Genomic DNA, 25,894 nt, shown 5'->3' on the forward strand with positions numbered 1-25,894 from the left:
AGGGAGTGGAGCATCTCCCGTGTGAGGAAAGGCTGAGGGAGCTGGGGCTCTGGAGCTGGACAAGAGGAGACTGAGGGGGGACTCATTCATGTTTACAGATGTATAAAGAGTGAGTGTCAGGAGGATGGAGCCAGGCTCTTCTCGGTGACAACCAATGATGGGACAAGGGGTAATGGGTGCAAACTGGAACACAGGAGGTTCCACTTAAATTTGAGAAGAAACGTCTTCATGGTGAGGGTGGCAGAACCTGGCCCAGGCTGGCCAGGGGGGTTGTGGAGTCTCCTTCTCTGCAGACATTCCAACCCGCCTGGACACCTTCCTGTGTAACCTCATCTGGGTGTTCCTGCTCCATGGGGGGATTGCACTGGATGAGCAGGTCCCTTCAACCCCTGATATTCTGGGATTCTGTGAGGCGCAGATCTGTGTGGTCAGTGGGGGGCTCAGCTCTAGTTCTTGTTGACTTCTGACGGGACATTGTGGACATATCCAAGATCTCTGAAAATGCCAATTTTACATTCTTGAGTGTTTGCAAAGGAGTAAGCAACTGACAAAAAAAGTCTCTCTGAAGCCTTGCAAGCATGCGACTCTCGTTGAAAAAATTACTTTCATTGATTTTATCATGTGTATTTGAAGCGCAAGTAGTTGTAACAAACTCACACTAACAGAGTAATCTGCAAAACCAGAAAGATTGCAGTCCCAGGAAAACTCTCTTGCATCGTTGCTGCTAAAAGTTTATAGGAAAGTAAGGTGTGACCATCATTAATCTTGTGATGGAAGACAAGGGTGGTGTGTGTTACTGGGTTTGTGCCTGAATTGGGTGTGATTTAATTTGGTTCTACTGGGCTTATTCTGAGTGGAACAGTGGCCCGTAGGTTCAGAGTGTGCTGCTGCTAAGTCATTTCCACTGATTAAATACTTAGAAAAATGCTTTTTGTTGCCATCAGGGGGAGCTTTTGAGATCGTTCAAAAGTGAAAAAAATAAAGGGAAAAAACGAGGAGGAAAAAAAAGAAACGTCCCAGCTCAGAAACAGAGATCTACAAAGCAGCAAGCAGCCAGAACCTTACCTGTGGCTACAACTAAGCCAAGGAAACCAGGGGAGCTGAATTCCTTAGGCTGAAAAATTAGCAGTATTGAGAGAGGATTTTTTGACTCAATCCACCGTTTTTTTAAATAATAATAATAATTATTATTATTATTAAAAAATCAGGAGTTCTTGGAGCATTCAAAAGCCAAATCCTGCTCTGTTGCTACAGCTTCTGGAAGGCAAATGCTCTTCAAAAAGCTTCTCTCCTTTTAGCTCCTGATGATTCGATGGGGACCTTTGATGCAACATTTGGATTAGCTGCACACAACTGCACTGAGGGGGACCACAAAAGGGGGAGCCGGGCTGATTGCATAACTTTAAGAAAATAATAAGAGGAAAAGAAAGAATTAGAAAAGAGAGAGTGAGAAAGAAAGCAGGCAATTAAAAAAAAAATATCTGAGACTCAAGTTTCAAGACTCTTTATGTGCTGCAGAGGAGCATAAGGTTTACCAGCAAAGTGCAACGGGGAGTCTGAGAGGAGAAATAGCTTTCTCTTTTGCCAAGAAAAAAAAAATAGGAATGTGTGTTTTGGACTGGACTGGGAAAGAAAGCTGGGGAGACTGCAAAAAGGGGGGTGCAGGGTTTGTGTCACAGCGATCCATTCATCTTGATTGTCTTGATTGTAAAAAATAAATAAGAGGGGGGAAAGTGATAGGGGGAAAGAGGAAGAGAGGAAAAGAGGTGGGGGGGAGAAAGCAGCAAAAGTGTTTGAACCTCTGGAGCTATCTGCTCCTTCAAGCTGATTGATTAGTCATGATCCCTGCAGTTTTAATGGGAATCATTCAATTGGGAAGGTGGAGCACCCTAGAGTAGATTAGCATATTCTTGTTTACTCATCTTCTGAGGGGCTTTTTCTCTTTTCTTTCATTTTGTGGAGAAGAGGGGAGGGGGGGGAGGCTGGGGGGAAGGAGGGGGTTGTGGCTTATGTTATAAAGGAGGCCAAAAAAATAAATAGATTAGAGCATCTTTTGGGGGGAGGGAAATCAGTGGGTCTGAGTCTTGGAGAAAGCTGGGGGGTTGTTTTGGTGTTTTGTTTTGTGTGTGTGAGAGAGTGTGTGGTGGTGGTTTTTTTTTTTTTTTTTTTTAAGAAGAAAAAAAATAAAGGGAAGAAAATCCAGCAGAGAAAAGAAGAGAGAGAGGAATTCCAGCTGTGGAGGAATAGAGGAGAAGAAGACAGATAGAGGAGGAAGAACAGAGAAATACATTTCAACCAAGGAGGAGTTTTGACTTATTTTATTTTTATTTGTTTTAAGGAAAAAAAAAAATCTATAAGCAGGAAAAAGAAAGAAAAAAAAAAAGAAAAAAAAAAAAAAAAGAAAAGAAAAAGCAACTGAGAAGGGTTATAAAAAGAGCAAATACCAAGAAGGGTGAACAAGAGAAGAAAGTCAAGGCAAGGAGGAGCCCAAAGCTGGCAGATCGGGAGGATTTGCAGGGGAGAAGGGGGGGGAAGATTGGAAATGCAGCTCTGGAGTTTGCTGCTGCCTCTCGCGCTCCTCTGCACAGCCCTGGCCAGCGGAGCCGAATGTGGGACGGACGAGCGCTCCCGCAGGGCCCGGAGGGCGGCCAGGCACCGCCGCCCGCTCCGCGCCGCCGCCCCGGGCACCTGTGCCACCAGGTCGGCCCGGGGCAGACGCTCGGCCGCGGGGCTGGAGCCGGGGCACGGCCCCCGCAGGAGGCAACAGCGGGAGGTGAAGGGCGACGAGGAGTCCCTTACCCCGAGCAGGGCGCTCTATTTCAGCGGACAAGGTGACCAGCTGCGGCTGAAGGCAGACGTTGAGCTGCCCCGAGACGCCTTCACTTTGCAAGTGTGGCTGAACGCCGAAGGAGGACAGAGATCCCCGGCTGTCATTGCAGGTAGGGAGTTCATCGTGCCTGTGGCTGCAGCATCCCTGGTACGTGCCGGGAGCAGGCAGAACGGGCGGCTGTAGGCGTGCGTGTGTATTGCTATATGCATGTGTGCGTTTAACCGTGCCTGTGTGCCCCGCGATGTACGGATGGGTGTGAGTGCATGTGGAAACACACTCGGGTGTGTTTACTATCTATATATTTGGGGAAATACCAGAGCTCAGCAAACTGTCTGAAAGTATATGCTCGCAGGAAAAAGTTATGTAAACTTTTGCATAGGGAAATGGCAGTATCCTGGGTAGTTTCTTGATATCTGTGTGTACGGATCAAGATGCAGGTAGGAGACAGAGCTCTTACGGGGGGTTTTTACTTGGTTTTCAGGTTGGGAAACTGTAAATACAGCATTTGAAAGTAGCTTGTATGTATGTATGAAAAGAAATGTATGTGTCCAGTGTGTGGCTGCAAAGAAAAGCATATCTAAGATCCCTGTATGATTTCCTCAGTTTTATTAGCTTTTCAGTGTACTTCACTGTTACCTTTCTAGATGTAACGTCAGCATGTGGTTTCCAAAAAGCTATAAAGGAACTTTTGGCTATTGTGAAACCTCAAATGAATCAAATGAGTTTATAAAGTTCCCAAGCCCTCGGCACTCAGCTGGGGCTGGGACTAGCACTGCAGCTAGAGGATGTGTGGAGTATTTTTGTCTCCCCTTAGCAATGGCAAGTGTAACACAAATGACTGTAAGGTCAAATAGCCCTATAAAATCATTTAGTACTCAAAGCAGCTACCAGCGTAAGCTGTCTGAGCTGAAGAATAATGAGGAATACTGCACTTTTCTTATTTAAATTTTATGAGCCCATCATGAATTTGGGTCCTTTTCCCCCCTCGTTTGCTCCCTCTCCCCCTCCCTCCCGCCACCTCCCGCCCTCTCCCCGCTTTAGTGATAAAGTGCAGTGGAGTTGTCGTGAAATCGGATACTTTTCGGAGGGTTACAAACCCTTATAAATGTTGACACATCCATCTTTGCTCTGAAGGAAGCCATAGGAAATGGAAATGTCCTCAAAAAAAGAAAACCAGTCAGAAAGAGAAACGGGTATTGGGGGGGTGCGGAAGACATGTTTTACAGTTCTTTTGGCAAGGAGATTCCCTGAAAGTACAAAGTTTCCATGTCCTAGGATGCCTTAAAGAGACAGGGAGGATTTCCCTTTTCCCTGTAACCGGAGTCGCTTCCGAGCAGAAGGCAGCGGGTGCTGGTGGCACCGCGGCTGCTCGCCCGTCCCTGCCGCCTCCCTTCCCTCCGCCGCCCTGTCCCCGACCTGCGCGACTGTCCTCTCGCTAGGAAGTTGCCTTGTCCTAAGGAAAACAAGAACTAAGATGACCCCAGCAGCATGTTTCCTTAACTTTCCCCAATTCCAGCTGCTCCGCTCGCTTGTGGGGAGGGGGGACGCGGCGTGTGTGTGGCTGCCGCGGTGGACAGGAGGTGCCGGGCATGGGCTGGTCCCTGTTGCCTTGAGTAGGACAGGCAGAGGAGTGATTTCATAGGTGATATAGGTTATTACTTGCTTTATTACCCTTGGCTTTCTCATACTCCACTCTTCTGGTTCCCAGTCTTAGCTTAAACCCCAGGGCTCAAAGTGCTTCCCTTTCAAGTTAGGAAAGGCAGAATTTGGGTTTATATCTTTCTCATCAGTGGCAAAACACGGTCGGTGTACGTTTTAATGTGTTTCATCCAACACCTAAGACCCCGTGTCTGTCTTTGGTGCGAGTATCTCTAATTCACACAATAGGGAACCTAAACAAACACGCACTGAGATAATTTGTAGTAAAATACTTTAATTGGCTGGGGGAGGTCGGGTTGTTGCCTGTATAAAACACTTGACCCATTTTATGCATGGAAATAACACTCCACTGTGAAAAATGAAAAGAAATGCCCCAGTTTAGCACCGTGGAGCTCGCAGCTCGGCTTGGGAGGACTTTGTGATTTTTACTTTATTTTGAAGCTCCCCTTCCCCCCCTCGCATGCACTCTTGAAGAGGAGCCAGGTTTGGCTCTGTGTGTAAACACCTGGAAGAGGTCCAAGAGGAACTCACTCGGAGTATCCTCTGCACACCACAGCCTCCCAGACCTGCAGCAAGCTTAGGGAGAGATTACGCTTCCCTCAATGAGGAAATAGAGGGTTCTGGCTGCCAAAACTCTTGGCTTTCTCATTTTCACTGTTTTGGGATGTGACAGACTCAGGAGCCCTGTTCTGCCATTGAAGCTGCATCCGTAGGACCCCACTGAAATCAAGAGCCCTTCTGGGGGCTTGCAGAGGGCGTGGGGGGGCAGGGACTGTGTCCAATTTGCTGACAGTGCCAGAAGTAGGTTTCTCCCCAACTTTCATCGCACTTGCAAAGTGGGAAACTGTGTGATTGTATGGATCTGAGGGAGAGGGCGGGACTGGCTGGAAGACACCTCTTTTTTGGAGTCCTCCTTGTGTCTTCATCTACTTTCTAGCCCCCCACCCTCTGCCTGTGTTGGTTGCCCCCCTTCCACTCCTCCTTGCTGGCATGTGAGTAGTCACTGCAAGTTCTATAGGAGCCACATGTGTGCCTGTAGGGGAAGCCTGTTGTGTCTGTTAAAAATCTCATGTAGGGCCCAAGTTGTTATCAGCTTCTATGCCTGAGCGCTGCTATATCGGAGCTCTTCTGCTAATCCAGGCTACAGGAGTTTCTGTTTCTCTCTGGAGCCAACTCTCCTTACGTCACCCTCTGCTGCAGTATTCCATTTGTTTTCATAAACGGCTAATTTTACAGCGCTGTTAAGTGGGTTTGTCATTGTGCCGGGCCATGCCCTGTCTCTGATGATAGGCAGTCCTCGGTGCCCGGCTCTGCCAATTTTCACGCTGGTTGGCAAGGATGTTATTGCTGCCCTGTTTGACTTCAGCGATATCTGTTCTGGCATTTGTCAGGGAAAGCTGTTGGGAAACTGGAAGTCTGACCCATTGATCTGTGTTACGCAAAAGCTCAGAAGCGTTTTGGGAGCAGGGCTGTGCTCGGTCGGTGCGGCTCTGCAGCCTGGGCAGCGCTCAGCTCGTGCGCACCCGCCTCCCTTCCCGGGCCACACAGTTCTTGGACAAACACTCCTTGGATGTTCGTACCTACCACACAGCACAGTACATCCCTCCTACAAACACACACACACATGTGCACATGGTATTAATCATCCAAGTTTGTGCACTTTCCCCTGTGGACTCTTTGAATGCATCTCTGGTCGTGAACGAAGGAGTTAAGGTCCGGACTGTAGGCAAGTTAGGTGTAATAATACACACGCTGTGCAAAATAAGACGCTTCAAAGCACCATTGACCTTGCTTCTGTTGTAATCAAAGATATTTCAGTTCTCCTGTGGAAATGCAACTCCATCCTGAGAAACAGGATCCCTGTGAGTCCCTCTCGGTGTGTTTTCTGGTATATGGCTCAGGAGCGGGATAGCTCATGTTTTCGTAGGAAGGAGATGTTGACTCTTTACTGGCTGGGAGCTGAGAGGAGAGAAATGAATGATCGGCGGCGGGAGCTGGCGTAAGAAGGCGTGCCTGCTCCGAAGAGTGAAAGTTATTTGTGTTTTGTTTTGTTTTTTCCCTTCCCACTTTCACTCTCCTCTGTCTCTATTCCTCTGCCTGCCAACAGAGAGCATGATCCCAACTTAATAAAGCTTCATATGTAAGGGAGTGCCTATGTTTTCCCAGCTTCAGTCCTTGGTGAACATAAAACTGCAGCAGAATCCAAAGGGAAACAAATGCCAAAATCAGCACAGTGGAGCTCACATAAAGCCTCAGCTCTTGCATGTGAGAGACTGAGAAACATCTGTGTTGAGGTCCAATAATTGGGCAATTATAAAGATGTGTAATTGACACTGTGTAGGTCTGTTCCTTGTGCAGGCTTTAAGAATATGTATTTATTTGGGGGGGTTAATTTAGTTCCCTTGTGAAGTTTTGGAGTCTGATATTGAATTAATACACTTCAGGCAGAATTGGTGAGCTGATTCTTGTACTGGGGGTGTTGGAAACTTGAGGACATCGTCAATAGAGAGCTTGCTCTGTGTTTGGCTGGCATTAAAATAATCGGTAGATAGATAATGCAGCATTTTCTTGTCTTCAACATCCTGTTGTCTTTTCATTGCGTGAATTTTCTTGTTTTGATCCATAATGAAGTTCTAGAGTGAAGGACTATGGAATAAGTCAAACGTAAAGCTTGTGAGTTCTGTCATTTCATTAGGACTGGCATGTCCCTGGGTGATGAGTATGATGGGTGAAGGGGATTGACGGCTGGACCAAAGTGCCAGGAGCACGAACACCTGCCCAGATGTTCCTTCAGGGAGACAAGCCTCCAATACACCACTGCTGAAAGCTACAAGTAGCTCTGTGGCTTGGCTTCCCTGTAGATGGGTTCAAATGATCAGCCACTTCATCATTATGGATCTGGATAAGGCGTGACTAATAGGCCACTGAAAAAATATGGCATAGCTTGTCATTTCCTAAATATTTGCATTTGAACAGCACATTTCCTTCAGCCTGCAGAAGCTGGGGAAGAAATATTTTTTCTTTCCATGTGATTTCCAATTTTAAGTGGTCTTTTGACCAGCTACACACGAGAGTCAGAACAGAGCAGGTTTAAGAAAGTTGGATTTGTTTTGTTTTCTTAAAGCACTTACTTGTAGGCTGCTCTAATTAATAAAATGGTAATAAAAGGAAGAGAGAAATTTGACTCTGTGTCAGATGGTAAATTTAGATTCCTAAATGATGTATGGCTGTCTGCTGTAGGCACGGAGATGTGTCCCAGGCTGAGCTCGCCTATCCAAGCTTCATTTTGGCCTGATTTATTTCAAGCCAGCCTGTTTCAGTTAGAAAGGCTCGTGTGAGGCAGAAAGCAAGCTGAGGGGCTGGTGTTTGGAGAGAGAGCAGGAGCGGGGCGCTCCTCGGGGATCCGTGGAGATGTCTGGAGAAGAGCAGAGAAGAGCTGCGGCGGGAGGGCCTCGGTGGTGAGCGTGAGAAGCAGCCCTTGGAGAGCCTTTGCACGCTAAGCCATCGCAGAAACACAGACCTGCTCCGTGATTCTGGTGCCTGAAAGTTACTGTGTCAGATTGAAGCTGCTCTCTGGGTCCTCATGGCACTAGGGGAGCGTTGCGGATAGCCAAAGGGGTCCCAAGGCCACGGCTGTGCCAATCGGAGGTGGCCACCATCACCCCCAGCCACGCGTGGTAATAAGGAGGGATGCAATTAAATCTCAAATCCCTGAGCTCTCATTGAGCGGCTTGGGAAGGGCTTTGCTGGCTCCCCAGGGACACAGATCCATAAAGGTAGGTGCCTCTTGTGTTTCTCATGAAGAATAGGACAGGGCTTTGCTTTCAAAGAGTGTTCAGGAGTTTGGTCGTGCCGGTCCCGTGAGCTTCATGTGTTCATGAGCTTTTTGCCTAGACCGGGAGAGATCCTTGGTTGGGTCAACAGCAAAGAGCTGAGCAGATGGGCACATCCCTGGGGTCCGACCCTGGTTAAACACAGCAGGGACCCACCAGCTGGGTGGAGTGGGGATTTTTGGAGAAATGCCTTGTTTGGAGCCCAGGTCTGGCTTTCAGAACATAGGCAGTCACAAGATGTGTGGCCACGTCTGCCTGTCTAAGCAGCTTTAGGACAAAAATACTGCGGGACCAATGGGATTTCCGTGCTCTCAAGATAGACTGAGCTCTTTCACCTTGGGTTTCCATTGCTCATGTTGGCCTGAGCCAGAAAAAAAGAGCCAAAATATAGTGGCTTTTTTTCAAAAAGACATATTGAAAAAAAAAAAACCAAAAATAAACCCTTCCATGACTGGGGTCAGCTGAATGTTCCCATATAAGAGATTTGCTTCCAATTTTAGCTATTTTTTTTCAGCTCTTCTTTTCTCTCATGGAAATTATAAGAGCAGAAGCAGAGAAGGGACCACCTGGGTTGCCAAATTCAGGCCCCTGCAGTGTCAGGGATATAACAGGAGATAATTAGTCCAGACATTGACAGAATATCCACTTTGTAGGTTCTGATATAGCACAGGCCACAGAAAATTTGCCAGTGCTTTACTATAAACTAAAGATCTTTAGCTAAGACCAAGAGCCACCACTACAATGTAAGACAGGAAAAGAGAAGGACAGATTGACATCTTAAGTACCTAAAATCCAAAGGCTGGCTTAGAAAAGTGTGAAGTATGAGAAAGAAAAACATTTGCTGGTAAAAGATATCAGCTTTCTTATTTTCAGAAAGTTAAAAAAGAATCAGGTGTTTTGACACTTTCGAAACTTCTACTTAAATTTTCAGTTAGAGCATTTGCCAAACCTGATCCTTTTCCCACAGATAGTCTGTTTTGATTAATTTCCCTTTTTCCTGAGAAAAATATTTTATCAAACATTTCCCACCCTCCTCTGGTCTTAATCTGTGTGGCAGTTCCTACATGGCGGCGCAGTAGGAATGAACGCGTTCACTCTATTGCATTTCTGTTTCTTCAAATCTTGTATTCCAGATTATCTGAAAATGCATCAGAAAAGCCTTGTTTAATCAGAAGCCTCTCCAGTTTTCTCTCAACTATATCAGCTAGTCTAATATCTTCTTTATCTTCATTTTGCCTCCTTTCTTGATACTACAACATTTTTCATCTAACACTGTCTTTACATGATCAGTATTTATTTCTCTTTCTATTTCAAATATGCAGAATATATCAGGCTTTTTTGTTTCCCAGCTTCTGGGCACAGAACAATTGACTCTGCTGTCCTTTTTGTTTGGTTATTTTCCCCAAAACGGGAGTTCTAAAAATGAAGGTGTATTCTGACCTTACGCTTCCACTGCTCTATGGACATTTCCCTACCTTGGGGTAGCTGATATCTGGATAAGATTCTTAGTTTTATTGCTGTGGAGAATAAATGCTTGATTGTTTTTCTGCTAATTTCTGCTTGTCTCTCCGTTTCTCTCCATTTCCTCTGGTGTGAGCATGCATGCACACACACTATTTCCAAAGCACCTTTGATTTTTTTCCCAGATCAATAGAGCATTTAAACTCCAACGATCAAGGAAGAGCAGCTTGTTTATTTCCCCATATATTCTGACACAAGTGGCAGATCTTGTAAACTGCTTTGATTTGACGTTAGTGCCTATTATAAAGTTGATTCTCCCCAAAGCCATCCATGAAGTCAAAGTCCTCTTATTCTGAACGTGAACAGAGCAGAACTCAAAAAGGTGAATTACTATAAAAGGAGTTAAAAGCAGAACAAGAGTGTAAGAATTTGCTTTCACCTCTCCTTGTTCATAGTGATCAGAACAATTTGCTGAATTGAGGGACTGTTCGACATCCATGAGGTTGACAGCGCCAAGTGGGGTGCAGGATGTATCACAGTTAAAACTGTGAACAAATAGAAATACAAGTCAGATTGCCCCTTGGTGAGAGTGGAACTGGATTCATGATGTTAGATTTATGCAGGCAGCATGGATTTTATCCTAAACCTGTTGAAGATCGTGAAGAAATACCATTGACCTTGGCTGATGCTGACTTGGGCTCTGATTTCAGAGTCTCTTCTGCACCCCTTCCCTGCAGCCTCAACCCTTCCGTGGTCCTTCAGCATCCTTTATTTTGCTGTCCATGCTTTGGATGTAAGAGAAGAAAAACTGCAAAGCACTAACATTGGAGAAATTGGCCAGGGGAAGGGGACATGTTTATTTTAGTTGGTTTTGCTATACTCCAAATCCCACTTTGGCCTCTGTCTCTTTCAACCTCTCTCTCTCTCTCTTTTTTTTTTCCTTTAAGTCAGTATTAAAATGAGGACTTATTCAAAACAACACGCTCTCCGGTTTAGTGTTTTGCTGGGTGATGTAAGTGTGTAACTTTCCCAGCCAATCCCTCCACCCTCTCTTATCACCATCCTGGTCTCAGTTCCTTCTCTACTATCTGGTGTCCTTGATTCCCCCATCGTTCCCTCCCTCCTGCTCCACGCAGTTGCTGCTTTTCTCCTCCCCAGCAAGCACACAGCATGTGTAACCCTGCGCTTTCAGTCAGTCTCATCTTCTTTCGCTGTAGGAAGGTGATGTCCCTTTCTTGGGGACCAAGGGTGGCCACCAGCTTGGTGGCTCCAGCCAGGTGGTGTTGGAAGTGCTGTGGGAACAGCGGGTAAGCAGGCTGGGTGTTTGTGTGCTTACTCAGGACATATGTTCATGCATATTTTTCCGGGAATTATTGATATTGTTCTGTTTAATATCCATCCTAGTGGTACACAAACAAGGAGCGAGCAGTTGTTCTCCCAGAGAGGGAACGGGGGTGAAGTGAAACTGAGAAGCATCTGGAATCGGCCTGGTGAAGCAACATCTGAGAGAGGTGACACCAGCTCATGAAAGCAAAAGAATTACTGTGTTAGAGAGGAAAACCATTCTGTTCTTTGGTGGTTAACTCCTGGGGTCTGGTAGGCTTTGCTTGAGTCTTCCTTTTGAGTGATGCTTAGAGCTCTTTTATCTCTTCTCCTTCCTCCCCTCTGCTGTGTTTTTCCTCCTTTTGCTTATCTAATTTATTGTCTCTTTATTTGCTTTAAATCACTTTCCCATATGGATTTCTCTCCTCTGACCCATCTTCCCCTCCCTCATCTGATTCCCAGGAGTCCTCTGTCGTCATGGAATTGGGAGAAGAGCAGCTCTATTCCCAACACGGAGCATCAGCTGCAGGCTCCTTTCCTCCTTCGTTCTCTTCCTTGCCTGTTCTCTGCTGTTAGTGTTGGAAGCATATTCTCAAAGATCATCCATTGGATTGAGGAAGGAGATCTTATCACCATTATTTTGTTTGTTTTATTCAAAACAGGGAAAGAAATGGAAAGGAAAGGCCTTCACTATTACCAGTGTTACTTAGTTTTGAGTGTAGAGTTATTTTCCTTTATAATTGCAGTAAAGTTGTGGTTTTGTAGTCCTGATAACTGCTTCGATGCATCCTGCTCATGATGGGAAGTTTCTCAGGCATGAGAGAACATTGCCCTTAAAATCAGGGAAATTGAAGAACGGAGGGATGTCCTGGTTTGTCCAAGCTTTGGCAGTATGTTGGTGACAGAGCTGGAAAAAGAGCCCAGCAGGCTTGGCCTTTTGTGAAACACTTTCTATTAGGAGCTGTGATAGTTATTCCTCAGCCCGGGGGGGTTCTTTGTGTGAAGTCAACACACCCTGATTCCTGTAGGGTGTTTTGTTGTAGCTGCCGATGGTTCCTCACTGGATAATTGTTGTACTGAGCTGATGGTGGTTATGGCCTTTCACCTGGTGTTGCCCTGTTGAAAGCACTGGCAAGATGGGTGATGGGTGAAGAAGACACCTTATATGTGTGACATGAGCTCTTTGGAGATGGCAGAGAAATCAGATGGTCTGGAATTAATATCTCTGACATAGACATGTTGGTGATGTTTGAATCGGCATGAATTATTGTATTTCTCAAATGGAGCAGCCCATAATGGGAGAGAAAATCAAATATCACCGAAGTCCCTTAGTTCAGAGTGCACTCATTTAAATGGAAATACTTTGATATCTTTGATACATCTGCACATTGATGAATATATTGACTTGCAGAAACAGCTTACTAAGCATGTTCCTAAAAAATGCCGAAAATCTGTCTCCTGATATCTCAGGTTATTAATTAAGGGCAAAAGCAACTCATGTACTCATTAGTTCAATATGGACTGGGTGAGTGGTTGCAGAACGGGCTTTGCACATGTTAGTGCCCCAGACTGTTTCGGGGAGGGGTCGTCATCTAGTTCACGCTCTCATGAATAAACAACCTATGTTTCTGTCGGGAGCATCAACAGAGGGAGGCTGTACATCATACAATCCACACCATTTTGCTCTGAATCCAGCAGCATCTGTGCTTGTACAGACTGAGGCGCTAAGGCTGAAATCCGGTGCTCGCATTGCTACCGTCTCACATTGCACCTGTCTTCTGGATAAACAGAGCAGCCTCACTGAGGTCAAAACAGCACCTTTCACCAGTGATCATTTAGTGGGAATTATTTTCTGTGTGAATTAGACAAGAATTGGAAGGCTTCTGTGCTGTAGCTCCTGAATGGAGATGCTCAGGGAGAAGAAGCAAATGTTAACGAAATGCATTACGCAGGCGATTTTGAAACATGTCCTTGGCAGAAGGAAGGGTGAGCAGCACAAACCAGATTCTGCTGTTGAACGCACCGATGTAAACCAAAAGTATAGTCCATTAGAGAGGAAATCAAGGGGGCTGCCCCAGACTGATGAACGTGTAGAATTTGGGGCAGAAATAGAGTGTGTGCAACGGGGAAAATGAACAAGCTGAGGAGTGGATGTCGTGGAGAGCAACCTCCGAGCATCGGCACCACTGTGGATGGTTTAATTTGTGTGTGTAATGGGTATGGTGATGCAGTGGGAAACATTTGTACAATGTGGGGTTGTTTTTACTTTTTGGAGCATTTTCTGGATACACCTATCGTAATCCCTCTAGACTGTGAAATTAGGCCACGTACTGGTTTTACAGTGAGCCCTTTGTGTTTCTGGCAGCAAACACTCCTGAACTCTGCTCTCCAGTCTTGCGGCTGTAAACTCCTTCACCCCCTCCCATACTGTCCCATCTCCAGCAATAATATCCCCTCCTCTGTTGATAAACAAACACCCCCAGAGGAAGTTCACAGGAAGAATAGTTATTGAAAATGAACCATGCGGTCAGGTCCAGGCCGTGGGTTGCTGCATGTTTCCTACTCTACATCTGCTTGTAGGAGTTGCCTTGATGAGATGTCTGCCTGTCTGTCTAACCATGAGTCTTTTCCTTCTTTTCCAGTCTTCATGGAAAAATGCAGAAGATAAAAGAGAGAGTAAAATTAGTCTCAATTTGCTTTAAAATCAGCGTGGACAGTATTTGGGAACCCCAAGAAGGGAGACTAGCTTCAATGAACTTGTAGAATTTCTTCTTGAGAAATACACTAATTTTTGTTTGGTCTTCTTTTAAACACTGAAATGTAGATTCTGGCTTCAGGCAAAACTGTTGCTCTTGAGTTGTGCAAAGGCTGGAAAAGGACTAAAAGAGCCCAAAGGATAATTGTCTTACTGCAGTCTGAGCAGGAGGCTGATGCATCTGGTGTCACCCATCTTTCTCATGGAGCCACCAGTGTAAGGAGGTAGGAGTGAGCGGGACCCAAGGAAATAGGTAACTGTGCAGTCACTGTGAGCTCTGGAGCAAGGGAAAGGTAGGGATGACAATGGTAATGGAAAACACAAAATGCTTTAGCTTGCTCCAGAGGTCCCTCAAATCCCTCACAGCCCAAGGGGAACCCAAGAAAATGTCTGTTTACTTGTGGCTGCTCCTGGGTTGTGCCTTTGGTGCTGCGCCTTGGTGGCCTTAAGTAGAAGGTGAGGGAATTACGGGTCTGGGTCTGTTTACTTCTAGGAGATGCTGGGATCCTGTATAAAGCCTTTCTGGCTATTCAAATATGTGAGGAAAACCACCAAATTAAAGAAAAGCTCTGGGAGTGGTGGAGGCAGCACTGGAGAGGGCTGTGGCTTCTCACTTATACAAAGGTGTGGTATCAATATAGTGCTCATGTCACTGTCCCAGGCTTCCTCTCTTCCTTAAGGAATGTCTTTGGAAATTGGGAATGAGGGTGTTTAAACAGATTTAACAGATGTGAAAGTTGTAGTCCTACTTTTAGTTCTAAGAGCCTTGAAGGTTTAGATGTATTACAAAAGGTTTCCAGTGCTGGCACAATTTCCGTACCTTAAAATAGGATGGTTTAAAATAGTCTTATCTGTTGCTTTTTGTTGAAAGAGCTGTTTCTCTTATTGTACAAATATTTTCTGGCATGTAATTAATAGCCTTATCTGTAAGACTATTCCAGTGTGGTCTCTCCGCCTCCCACCCCAATGGGGAGGAAAGACAATCAGAAATGAGCATTTTGTATTGCAGCATGGACAAATTTATCAGTTGTTGCACAGTCCCTTTGCCTGTGAACAGATTAAATGAAGAAGGGGGACAGGGTGGTGGTGGAAATGGACCTGATTTATACTGGTGAGCTTCCTTCCGGAATTCCAGGATAGCTATCAGCTGTTCCTCCTAGGAGGAATATTGAGCGATTCATTCTTGGCCTTTCAAGAGCTCTGAATTAATGAAGAGCAGAGTATCTTCTGCTCATCTTTGCACTGGGAAAGACTGGAATTCCCCAAAGTCCTCTTGCTAGAGATGGTTTAATCAAACAGACTGTTTACATTCTGTGTCTCACCAGAGGCAACGCTCAAACAGGGGTGGTCTTCAGCTATACGCTGTAATGCTAAGGGTTTATTTTATTTTCTTTCAAACATCAGCATACCACCAGTTTTACTGGGAAATGGCCGTATCCAAACACCTGCAGGCTCCGTGGAACAGACCAGAGAGAGAAACAACAGCAGCTGCATCTCACAGAGGCAAAATGACACTGCCAGGGGTCTGTGCTTCTTCTCCAAAGGTTTCTGCAGGGTTGGGATTTGGCAGCAAAGGTGGTCCAGGAGCACTTGTGCTCATGGAGGAAAACACCTCACAGAGGTAGGAGCCTGAGCACTGCACCAAACTCTTCTCTCTGCTTCAAGCACTGACGGCAGAGGCCAGAGAAACAGGGTGTTTCTGCCCCAGACATGTGTTTTGTCCCACACTGTCATGGCCAAACTATTGTAGTGACCAATTTCTGTGCCCTGATACTTTAGAAGGCACTAAGTGAAATGAGAACTCTGTATTTCATGAGAGGGAAGAAGGAAATGAGACTATAGTAGCTCTTCCTCCTATTGCCCATCTGCCTCTGGATGAATGTGGCTTGCACTTATATCTAGAAACCAACACTTTACAGCACATCTGTATGTCTGAAATGGGCCACAAACCTTGAGTCCGGATCTAATCTTGTGTTCAGATACAGGATTTTTCTTAAAAAATATTTTGGTATCTTCTGGAAGTGATGTATTTCCGCTCCCCATGCACAGGATTTTCTGTGCATCATTGAGGAGGATGCACGTAAGTAGGCAGCGAGGCCAACATTCTTCCAAACCCAAGCAATCCAACCAGCTGTTCGGCAGGGATGTTATTTATTGAGAACTGTCAATGTGTTCAACACATGGTGTCTTTTGCACTGACAAGCTTGCAGCTTGGCTTTGATGGGGTTTCTCTGACACTTGTCAAACACTGGGGACACTTGTCAAACACTGGGGACAGGGCAAGTTTTTATGTGAAAATTATTATAGAAGGGCATTGCAAAAAGATGTTCTGTAAGGAAAGGAGAGACAGAAACTCTCTGGCAGAGAAGAAAACAGAGGGATTTGCAAAGGGTTTCTTTTTGGCTGGCGGTCACGGGAAGAGAACAGAGATTTCCTTCAGCGATAAATTAGATGCTTTGGGAGAAAGAGAGTGTTTGTGTCAGCGGTGATGAAACTGCTGTGTGAGAGAGAAGCAGGCTCCCTCTTCTGCTAATCCACGCTGCTTGTTTTGTGGCAGAGTGGTTGGAGGTGCACAGGTTGCACTGGGATTTTAGCTCCTGCGTTGCAATTGCTCTGAGATGCCTTCAGCTCTGTCCTTTCCGTCTGTGAAGGTGGGATAATGGTTCTCAGCAGCCTTTAGAGATGCTGTTTGTAAGGATGAGGTAATAACATCAGCACAGCGACAGTGATGCTGTAAATGGCAAACGCCGCTCCATGGTACCAAAAGGAAGAAATGCTCAGCCAACAAGTCCCGTTGGCCAGGGTCGTGTTCGGTCCCTGCAGCGCTGGGCTGCGATAAAGAGAAGACTCAGGTTGAGGGATGCCAGAGACAAAAAGACAGAGGTATATCTTGCCAATCTCACACTTATCAATTTGTCCCATCTTTTTTCTCTTGACTTGTGTAAGCTCGTATTCATGAGTATCCCAGGTATTTATTTTCCCCTACTGAAAAACAGTGTGACTCTGGCCACGTTCCCTCCTATTCAGCACAATGCAATCTTGGCTCTTTACTAGTTAATATTTTCTGTCAACAACCTGCAAGAAAACATAAACTCAGTGCTGATAAAATTTGCAGATGTTGCAGAGTTCAGGGAGTGGTAAACAATGACCAAAACAGGACTCTCTTTTGGGTGTTTTCAAAAATTGAGAACATGCAAACAGTATGCATTTAGATTAAAGCCAAATGTGAAGTCATCCATATAGAAAGACGGGCGGCAGGTCAGATGTAAAGGATGGATGGTGGGGGAAGGGGCTTTCACCTGGAAGCTGAGTGTATAGGAGTAACCACGTGTTGGAATAGATAAAGCATGTCAATGTGAGCTGCCAATGTGATGCTGTGGCCAAAGGTTTGGAGTCATCGTTGGCTATGGAAACAGGGAAGCATTGAACGGGACCGGGGAGGTTCTGTTGTCCTTGTGTTGAAACTGGAGTGGCTGCTGCTGGAGCACTTTGTCCAGCCCTGGTGTCCACAGTTTACGAAGGATGTTGTATGAAAGAGGATTTGAAAGGGAAAAAAAAATAACCATGACAATAATTATAGGATTTGTAACAAGACTTGAAGTATTTGACTCGGAAAGATTAAGAGGTGGCTTGATCATCATGATCTTTAAGTATATGTTTGGGGAATATTAATCTGACAATTAGAGATTGAGAATCTAATAATAGAGCATATGAGTAAATCCAATGGATGCACATGGAGACTAAGCAGCTTCAGAATAGGGAAAAAATGCAGTATTTTAGCTTTAAGAGTAGTCAACCATTGAAAAACCTTTCCGAGTAGAATGGTGGAATACCTGTCACCCTAACTTTCACGTTAAAATTCAGTGTTTTTCCAAATTACATGTTTTTTAAAGAGGAGTTAATTCAGTCCTTACCTGTATTGTGTCTCAGCACTTCTGTAATGTGAGATTATTCTGGGGTTTTCAGCTATTATTGCAATAATAATTGAAGGCAATAGTAAACACAGGTAGCAGCAGGATGCTAATTTTGAACCTTTAAATTTTCCAGTATTTCTGTGGATTCTCCTTGATAGTGATTGGGTATTTCTAATCGCCATAATATTCCCACCTCTTTTTTTAGTGTCTTCTGGGCATTGCTATAGTTGAATTGTCAGGCTCAGTTTCATATGATGTTCTTGATCTTATTTAGATTTTTGTCACTGAGCATTGACTTGGCTTTTCCCCTTCAAAACAGCCCCGTGTGCCAGTCTGGAACACAAGCTGCAAATCAAGACTGAAATCTTTTCTCATTGACGGTAGCAGCAGTTTTACTGTTGACTTCAATGACACCAAGAATTTACCTCCAGAATACAGCTTTGGGGAGTGAGGTCGAGGTTTCCTTCTAGAAGCTGGAGCATTGGCGAGGTCAGGACTGTGAAGCTACCACAGCAATCAGCCCTTAAAAACAAAGAAGTGAATGAGAACGCAGAAAATAAGCTTGGGATGACTTTTGCTTGTCCTCTCCTTGCTGGGTGGTCTGTGTTACAGTCTCAGGGCAGAGCAGCGGTCTGGAAGGGTATGTACGTTGTGTGCTGAAATGACCTATTCCCGGGACTTTGGCTGGGTTGCAACCAGAAAATATAGAGCAAAGACCTATCAAAGGTAATTAGCGTTCTGAGACAGGATTTTATTTCATTTGAGCCATGCTCAGCTGGAGACTGTTTCTCAAAATTCAGATTTAAGCCAAAAGCTTGAAATGCCCCGGTCTGCTCCCTCAAAACACATGTACACATAGGTCTATGCACAGAGAAAGCAGCGCATATACATGCTGTTTTGTTAGTCTTCATTTCTTTGGTTCCAGGTTTAACCAAAAGTGGAAGGGCTGAAATAACTTAAGAAAGGTTGGACATACGATATTTCCTGCTGCTCAGCTAAACATAAGAATTGCCAAAAATCTTCCAAGGTAGCTTGTTTCTTTTACATTTTTCTCCCAGTTCTGCAGACTTGAGAAGGTCAATTACTTCTGAGAAGCGTTTGACTTTGGCAATGCTTATGGAAAGCGAAGTAGAATTATGACCTTTTGGAGGTTTGCCCATCGCTGTCCCATCTTGTCCTTTAAGAACTAAAGGCTGAATTTTCAGCTACAGCCTTCGGCTTAATAGGTGTGAATTTGTTTCTGTACACTTCTAAGACTTTGCGAGTACCTGCGTGAGAATTTGCTTTTAGATGTCTATTTATTTGTGCTCACAGATCAAGCGATCACTGATATTTGTAGAGCAGAAATACAGGCTCAGGTATTTGCAAGAGGAAAATCATACCAAAACAAATGAAATTGGATTCAAACTGAGCAGAAAAATAGAGGTCTAAAATTATATACTTAGGTTAGTATGTGGTGACTACAGCCTATCTGGAATGCATACTATAATAGTTATATCATGTTAGAGAGGCAGGGTTTTTTTCAGCAAGATGTTTCCTAGAAAGCAGAAACATCTCTGTGGTTTGTGTATGGGTTTGGAACTTGTATGCAAGTATGGAGCGGGAATTTGAGGCATGAAATAATCATGATGAGAGAAGGGCCGGATCCTTTTCAGAAGCGACAGCAGCAAACAGGCACCATGGGCTCCGTTCCGCCTGCTGTTGCTGCACGCTGTTCTGGGTATTGCAGCGGAGACGGTTCTTTTAAGGTTGGTAAATTCCTCAGTTGTTTCTATTAGTACAGGAAAGATGCAGTCATATGAGAAAGCCAGATGCAATAAGCTATTTGAGCCTGGATAAGATCTTAAGATATTTTTACAATAAGATGTTTAATTCGCACTGAGGCAAAGACCTTGCATGGTATGAATCAGTGTAAATGCACTGGAACTCCTCGGTTTTGCACTCACAAAGTATCTGCCCAAGAATGTTCTCAAAATCCAATTAAATAACTAGAACTGTTTCATGTGGAAATGCCCCTCAATTACAAAGACAAGTCTAAGCTATCATGATGTGATTTTTACAGCCTCCTTGCAGGGTGCCCTAGTTTGCATTCATGGAATTTTTTGTTTTTGTTTTGGTTTTGTAATAATGTGGATGTTGGCCATCTGTCTGATCCTGGAAAGGTTGTAAGGTTGTCCCCGCTCCCCAGGTCCTCTTCCCACTCCCTCATTGATCATAATGTTTGATTTAGGTGCCACTAGATTTCCTCCTTTGTTCTCCAGCCCTCGCTTCCCCCCCACAAACACACATACATTGTGCAATGGTGTAAAAGCTCTTGTCTCTGCAGCTGCGAGTAGTAACTGCTCAGCTGGTTCCAGTGCTGCCCTAAAGCTGCTGTAAAGGTCAGAGACAAGGGAATTCTAAAAAGCAAAACAAGCTGTGTTGTTGTCCCCCGCTTCAATCCTGGCTAGGTGTTTTGATCAGCACCACATGCAATCTCATGCATAGAGCTCCAGTTCTCACTGCTGTGTGTTTCTGGCCATCGAGGGGGTTCCACAAGGCAGCATTTTGGGCGTTTTTCCAGCCCAACGATGGGTTTGGCTGGTGTTGCAGCTGATGGACTTGCAGTGCTCATCAGGCACAGAGCACATTTTGAAAGGAGGTGCCATATTGAAGTCCCAGTGGGCTGATGGGTGTTGTGCACGGTCATCTGATGGCACAGATGTGCCCCTAATCATCCTTCCAGGAGAACGTTTCCTCCTGGGATGCTCTGGCCATCTGATCTGCTGTGAGGTATGCTGACCTATCTTGACCCAGTTTATGATCAATTCTCTCGGCTGTTTTCTAAAAGGAGCCCAGAAAATACCACTTTATCATTTGAATTGCCTGGAAGTTATGGTACTTATAGCTCTGTTCCTTCCGTAGAAGATACTCTCTGTGTTTGCTCTCAAGCATTAACTCTCAGAAAGGGGAGGAAAGCCTCTCTGTGTTAGCATGCATACACAAGAGCAAATTTCTCTGTGGAGCTTTAATAGCTAATCAGTATTTGGCTGATAGTGCAGGGAGGAGGAGGAGGTGTGGAGGCAGAGGTAACATGTTCCACTGAGCACATTGCTGGGTACGTTCATCTGTGTGTGCAGAGTGAACCTTTTGCTGATGTGCCGTTGTATGTATGTCCCTTTTTTTGCAGCTTTGGTTGTGTGCTTTCAGTTTTGTGTGTGTTACTTGGGCATGCGTACGTGAAAGGCGGGTGATTTTCATGCATGCCTCTTGATATGCATCTGTGTGTTTTGCAACATCTGCTTTTAAAGTGACAATGATGTTGATGCTGGATTTCTCTAAAGGTGAATACACTGGCTGAGCTACAATAGGATGGTTAATTCATAACCCGGCTCTGCTGATGGGTGAGCATAGATAAACTTGGAAGTTGAGAGGTGTGTTAAGGTCCCTTTGAGCCAAACCAACAAACTTACCGAGGGCTTTCCATTCGCTATATTTGAAGGATGTCTGAGTTTTCATAAACACTAAACTCAGCTTTGCTATCAGCAGCACTAGATTATCTAAAACTGGCATCTAGCAGCCTGAATTCTTGTCTGAATCAAGTCTGATGCAAAGTCTCCCGTGTTTATGACATATACCAGTGATTCTCTGAAGGAACACGCTGATGGCTGCAGAGTTTATGGCTTAATGTTAAGTAGTACCCAAAGGAAGCCCAACTGTACAATCTTAATACCATCTCTACATCTGCATGTGTTGTGACGATCTCTAAGAACATGGACGCACGCTCGTTTTTCAACCTTCAACCCAAAATGTTCAGTTTCTGAGAACAAGACAGGAGAAATAACTTGTTTTGTAGATACTGGAAATCCTTACCCTTGTTCTGTGGAATGTTCCCATGGTCCCAGACTTTATAGCAGGGGCTGAAGTTTGACCCTTGCGAAGGATGTGCTTTTTCCTATCCGTCTAAAAGCCCGCCCAAAACTAGTTATTAGATCGTAAACAACCACAGACTGTTAACCAAGTACCAGTCTCCACTGGTTCTGCAAATTTATTGTGAAATGCTGAGGAAGATCTAGATAAGAAGCCAACCTTCCCCCCAATGCTTGTTTATGCTGATGCTGTATACAGAGGAGCCCTTGCAAAAGCAATACTCAGTCCAAGGGTGACCCTGTTGTAACACTGCAAGGACTGAAGCTCGCTCCTCCGTGCCATCTGGTTCTGCAGTGTTGTGTCTTCACTTACGTCTCAAAATCCTCACAATCAAATAAATTCTCACCCCAGCCTACCAGATCTATTTGCAGTAAGCTCTTATATACTGCTAGCGGGTATATTCTCACAATAGGCTCAGTGAAGTGTCGCTAATATGATTGTTCGTGCCAGTGACTGCTCGGTTGCAGCCTACATGATTTTGTTATCAGAAGGGAAGGATTTATATAATGTTCATAACTAACCAACCACTACAAATTCATGTTTTGCTGTTTTAGCTGTTCTCACCTCCCTGTTTTCAGGCTTCAAGGTGTCTCATTGAGCATGAGAGTGACTGGGAATTTGAGAAACAGTACAGAATATATGCTTAATTTAATGCTAAATGGCAATGATATAAAGATGTTGATATTGCAAAGAGCCTTGGGCCAAATTCTCAACGTTAAACAGGCATAGCTGTATTAGACACTGTATTTCTACATGATGAAGATCTTGTCTTTCATGTCGAAACAGAAGGAACTCCATCCTTCTGTTTCAGCTCTGAATCCTATTGCATAGCTTGTGTATGACAATATCTGGTGTAAATTCAGCTAGATTGATGGCAGCAGCAAACGTCCCCTTTTTGCTGGCTTAAGTAGTCCATGGCCACCTGAGCAAGTCTCAGGTGGTTTGCTTGAGCCACTCCTCGTCTCAGGGGGCGACCTCAGGAGGCCTCTCAGCTGTCTTGGAAATGGTATAGACAGAGATGTTGCCTTAAGTACTCTGGACTTTGAATTATTTAACTATTGCGGAAGGAAGTGGGGGCTGGGGGAAGCGTGGCAAAGGAAAGGAGAGATTATTTCTTCCCTTTGTAAAACTATATTGGGTTCAACATCATACCATGAAATATCCAGTGCAGAACTCAAGAACTGCTCCAGTGGATCTTCACTGACTTATCCAATTGTATGGAACATGGGGATACTTAACCCAAATCTGTCACTTTTAATTATTTTCCTCTGGACAGATAAAAGCTTTCTATAGGTTCCTGTAGAATATTTGCTCTTTCAAGCGTTCCTCTGTGCTTTGATACTAAACGATTAAAGCATGCTAAAGAAAAAAACAGCCCCAACCTTTAGCTCCCTGTTCTTGGGCCCCCTGACTGCAGCTTTGATTGTTGACCTAAATTCCCCTTTCATAACTGAGTCCCGTCACCTCTGGTTGGAGTCTCCCAGCAAAACAGCCACGGCCAACTTTCAGAAGTGCAGGGCAGTTTTCCCTCCTGCCTTGCGTGGCTGTGACGGGCTCCGCGGCACACCTGATGTGTTCAAAGTCAAACCGCCCTTCTTCTCCCCCATCCCCCAGCTTTTCTGCTCCTGGAAAGGAAAGCATAACAAGTCCTTTTTCTTTTTTTTCCCCTCTCCTGTTGTTCAGCAAAGTGAGGAAACCTTATTCTGCATAAAGAACTAAATCCTTAGGTAATTCTATGGCTGGGCTGATTACCGGTGAGATTGCTCTTAGGAAGATGCAAGAAACTGCACTGAAGTGAGGGAGGGAGACCTGGAGTCTGTTATTGATAATATTAAAGTGGATTACAGTGGCTTGCATGGGCTACTTCAGCCTCTCTTCTTTCAAACTCTGCCCACAGAGAAAGCTGCTTCTGACTCCGGCAGCTACAGCCTCTAGCTGTGAGTTCCCATTTCTCTGCGGCTGTTGCCGATAAACATCTGCTCCATGCTCGGCATCGCGAGCTCGGTTGCAGCAATGCCTCGTGTCCTCACCCAGGATGTACACGCTGTGCTCGTGCTTCCAAATCATGTCCAGCACACCGGGCCCACAATAGTATGTGGCTCTAGTTTAAGCCCCCAGCAAAGTCCTGCAAGCAAACTGGGGTGTAAATCATACACTGGTGTTAGTCATGGCCTCCTGGAAGAGGTGATGGACAGCTGTATACTGAAGCAGTTGTGGGTCAGTAGCCAAAGAACTGAGATTTCACTTGTGAAAAAAACAAGAGAGACTGTATTTCTGGTTTTCCATGTTTGCCTTTGGAGTTTAATTTTCCAGCTCTCTCCACTCTTTTGATGCTTAGGAATTTACTTTTCCTCTAAGGGACCGACATCATGGGACTGGAAGGAGCCTCGTAAGCCATCAAAGACTGTCTTTGGCCAAGCATCCAGGAACATGGTATCTTAATCTGTTCATGCATTTCTCTGGAGTTGTCTGAAAAGTGACTCACTCTTTTGTGGGGAAGGAAGGTCACCCATGCGTCTTACTGGAAAGCTGAACTAGCACCTCTTATTTTTATTTTTATTTTTTAATACAAGAGAAAATTCCATTTCAGTCCCTTGGGATTCAGGAACAGGAGCTTTACAGGGGAAAAAAATCATTCAGACTAAGGAATAAGAAGGGCTGTCAGTATTCTTCTCAGTTGTAGCTCCATCCCTTTCTAGCAACTCAAGGGAATCAGAAATGAAGAAAACCGTTTGTTGCTGTATGAAACTTGTACTTTTTAAAAAAAGTCTAATTGCTGCAGGGAAAACAAACATCAGTTTTATTTCTCACCATTTCTTGGCTCAGAAACTTCAGGCACATTCGCCAGATTGTGGTTTTGCAGTCACTGGCTTGAGTCTCATTTACCATGAGGCCTCTTTACACTATTCTTGATTTGTAAAGGGAAATCAAGTAGCTAAAAATGTCCTTTACCACATTATTGTAAAGAATTCTCAGTGTAAATGAGAATCTAAACTCTGTATGCTTTTCATGTAAATGTTGGTTGTGGTCACAGCTGAATTTTGAAATTTGGAGCGTCAACCATTGTAAGGATGATTTTGCTCAAAAACAGCTTTGTTTGGGGTAAAAGAGGCCTCTTCTTGTTTAAAAATGTTCTTAATTATATCTGAGAAATAACTCATGGCTATGGAACCCTTTACTAAATTGAAGTAAATTGTGAAAACATCAAATTATTCAGTTTTCAGAAGTTCTGGCAATTATTTCACATGTCCCTCTTCCAATGACTTTGGCCTTATTAGTTGTCATAGAAGAAGTAATAAATTCTTTTATTATGACATCCAAACTCCCAGCTGAAATTAGTTTCATTGTGCTGGGGACAAAACGGAAAAGTGACACTCCCTTAGCTGGAGGATTCTTAGTCTGGAGCCAAAAGTGAAGGATTGGGAAAATAGGTACAGCATACAAGCAAAAGAAGGTCACGAAGAACTGGTACAACTTTGCAAGTTATAGGGAATGTGGGTTTCTTATCCCTTTTCTTACTCTTTCTCTTAAGAATAAAACAAGTATTGCTGCTGAAACATCTTTTCATCAAGAGTTGGATGTCTGTAATAGTAAAAGTTTGAGAAAAGAATACCGTACGTGGCATATGGATTGAGTAATGACCTTTGCCCTGAACTAAAAAATGCGAGGAGCTGGAATAGTAGAGTGTTTTAGTTCAGCAGCTTTCATACTGGCATGTTCAGTGGTGTCCCTATTGTCACTGGTTTTTTTCTTTTTCTGCCCTCCTTTGGCTCCCTGTAAATCTTGAATTGATGGCAGCTATTTGAGCCAAGCTCAAGACACGTTGCATCACATCAGGGTTTAAATGCTCAAAGGCAAGGGAGGATTGCTACTATTCTGTAGTATTCCTCCAGCAGCTCCATCTGTTCAGCTGAGGTCAATCACTAGCATCATGCAGCACTTCAGAGAGAGGAAGATGTTCTTTAATACTGGCTTAGAAACCATGTTTCCATTCCACAATAATTTATTAGTTTTTTGGGGGAATATTTCCAGCCTCGGTCAGTACAAAAAGCCAAAAAAACTTGACCCTTAAAGACTGTATGGTGGCCTTCCCCAGAGCTGGAGACCCCAGAAGACTGTTCCAGGACGTCCAGCTGTCCATCCACCAGCAGGGATCTTGGATGCCTTAAGAAACAGGTGGAGCAGCTTTTGCATGTGCAGCTGCCCTGTG

At 44.5% G+C, this 25,894-nt stretch overlaps 1 protein-coding gene across 1 annotated transcript in view; it reads left to right on the plus strand.

Annotated features, from left to right (window-relative positions):
- Positions 1–1,926: 1,926 nt before the first annotated feature.
- PAPPA (pappalysin 1) overlaps positions 1,927–25,894 on the plus strand; it is a gene marked incomplete at its 3' end in the record, with an annotated part of 174,517 nt that continues 150,549 nt past the window's right edge. The window contains exon 1 of the mRNA XM_080356158.1: positions 1,927–2,939. Coding sequence (XP_080212284.1) covers positions 2,543–2,939 — 397 coding nt within the window. The 5' untranslated portion in view covers positions 1,927–2,542. The remainder of the gene's footprint in view (positions 2,940–25,894) is intronic.

The sequence above is a fragment of the Nesoenas mayeri genome (genome assembly GCF_963082525.1).
Source record: "Nesoenas mayeri genome assembly, chromosome: 18".
Taxonomy (NCBI): domain Eukaryota; kingdom Metazoa; phylum Chordata; class Aves; order Columbiformes; family Columbidae; genus Nesoenas; species Nesoenas mayeri.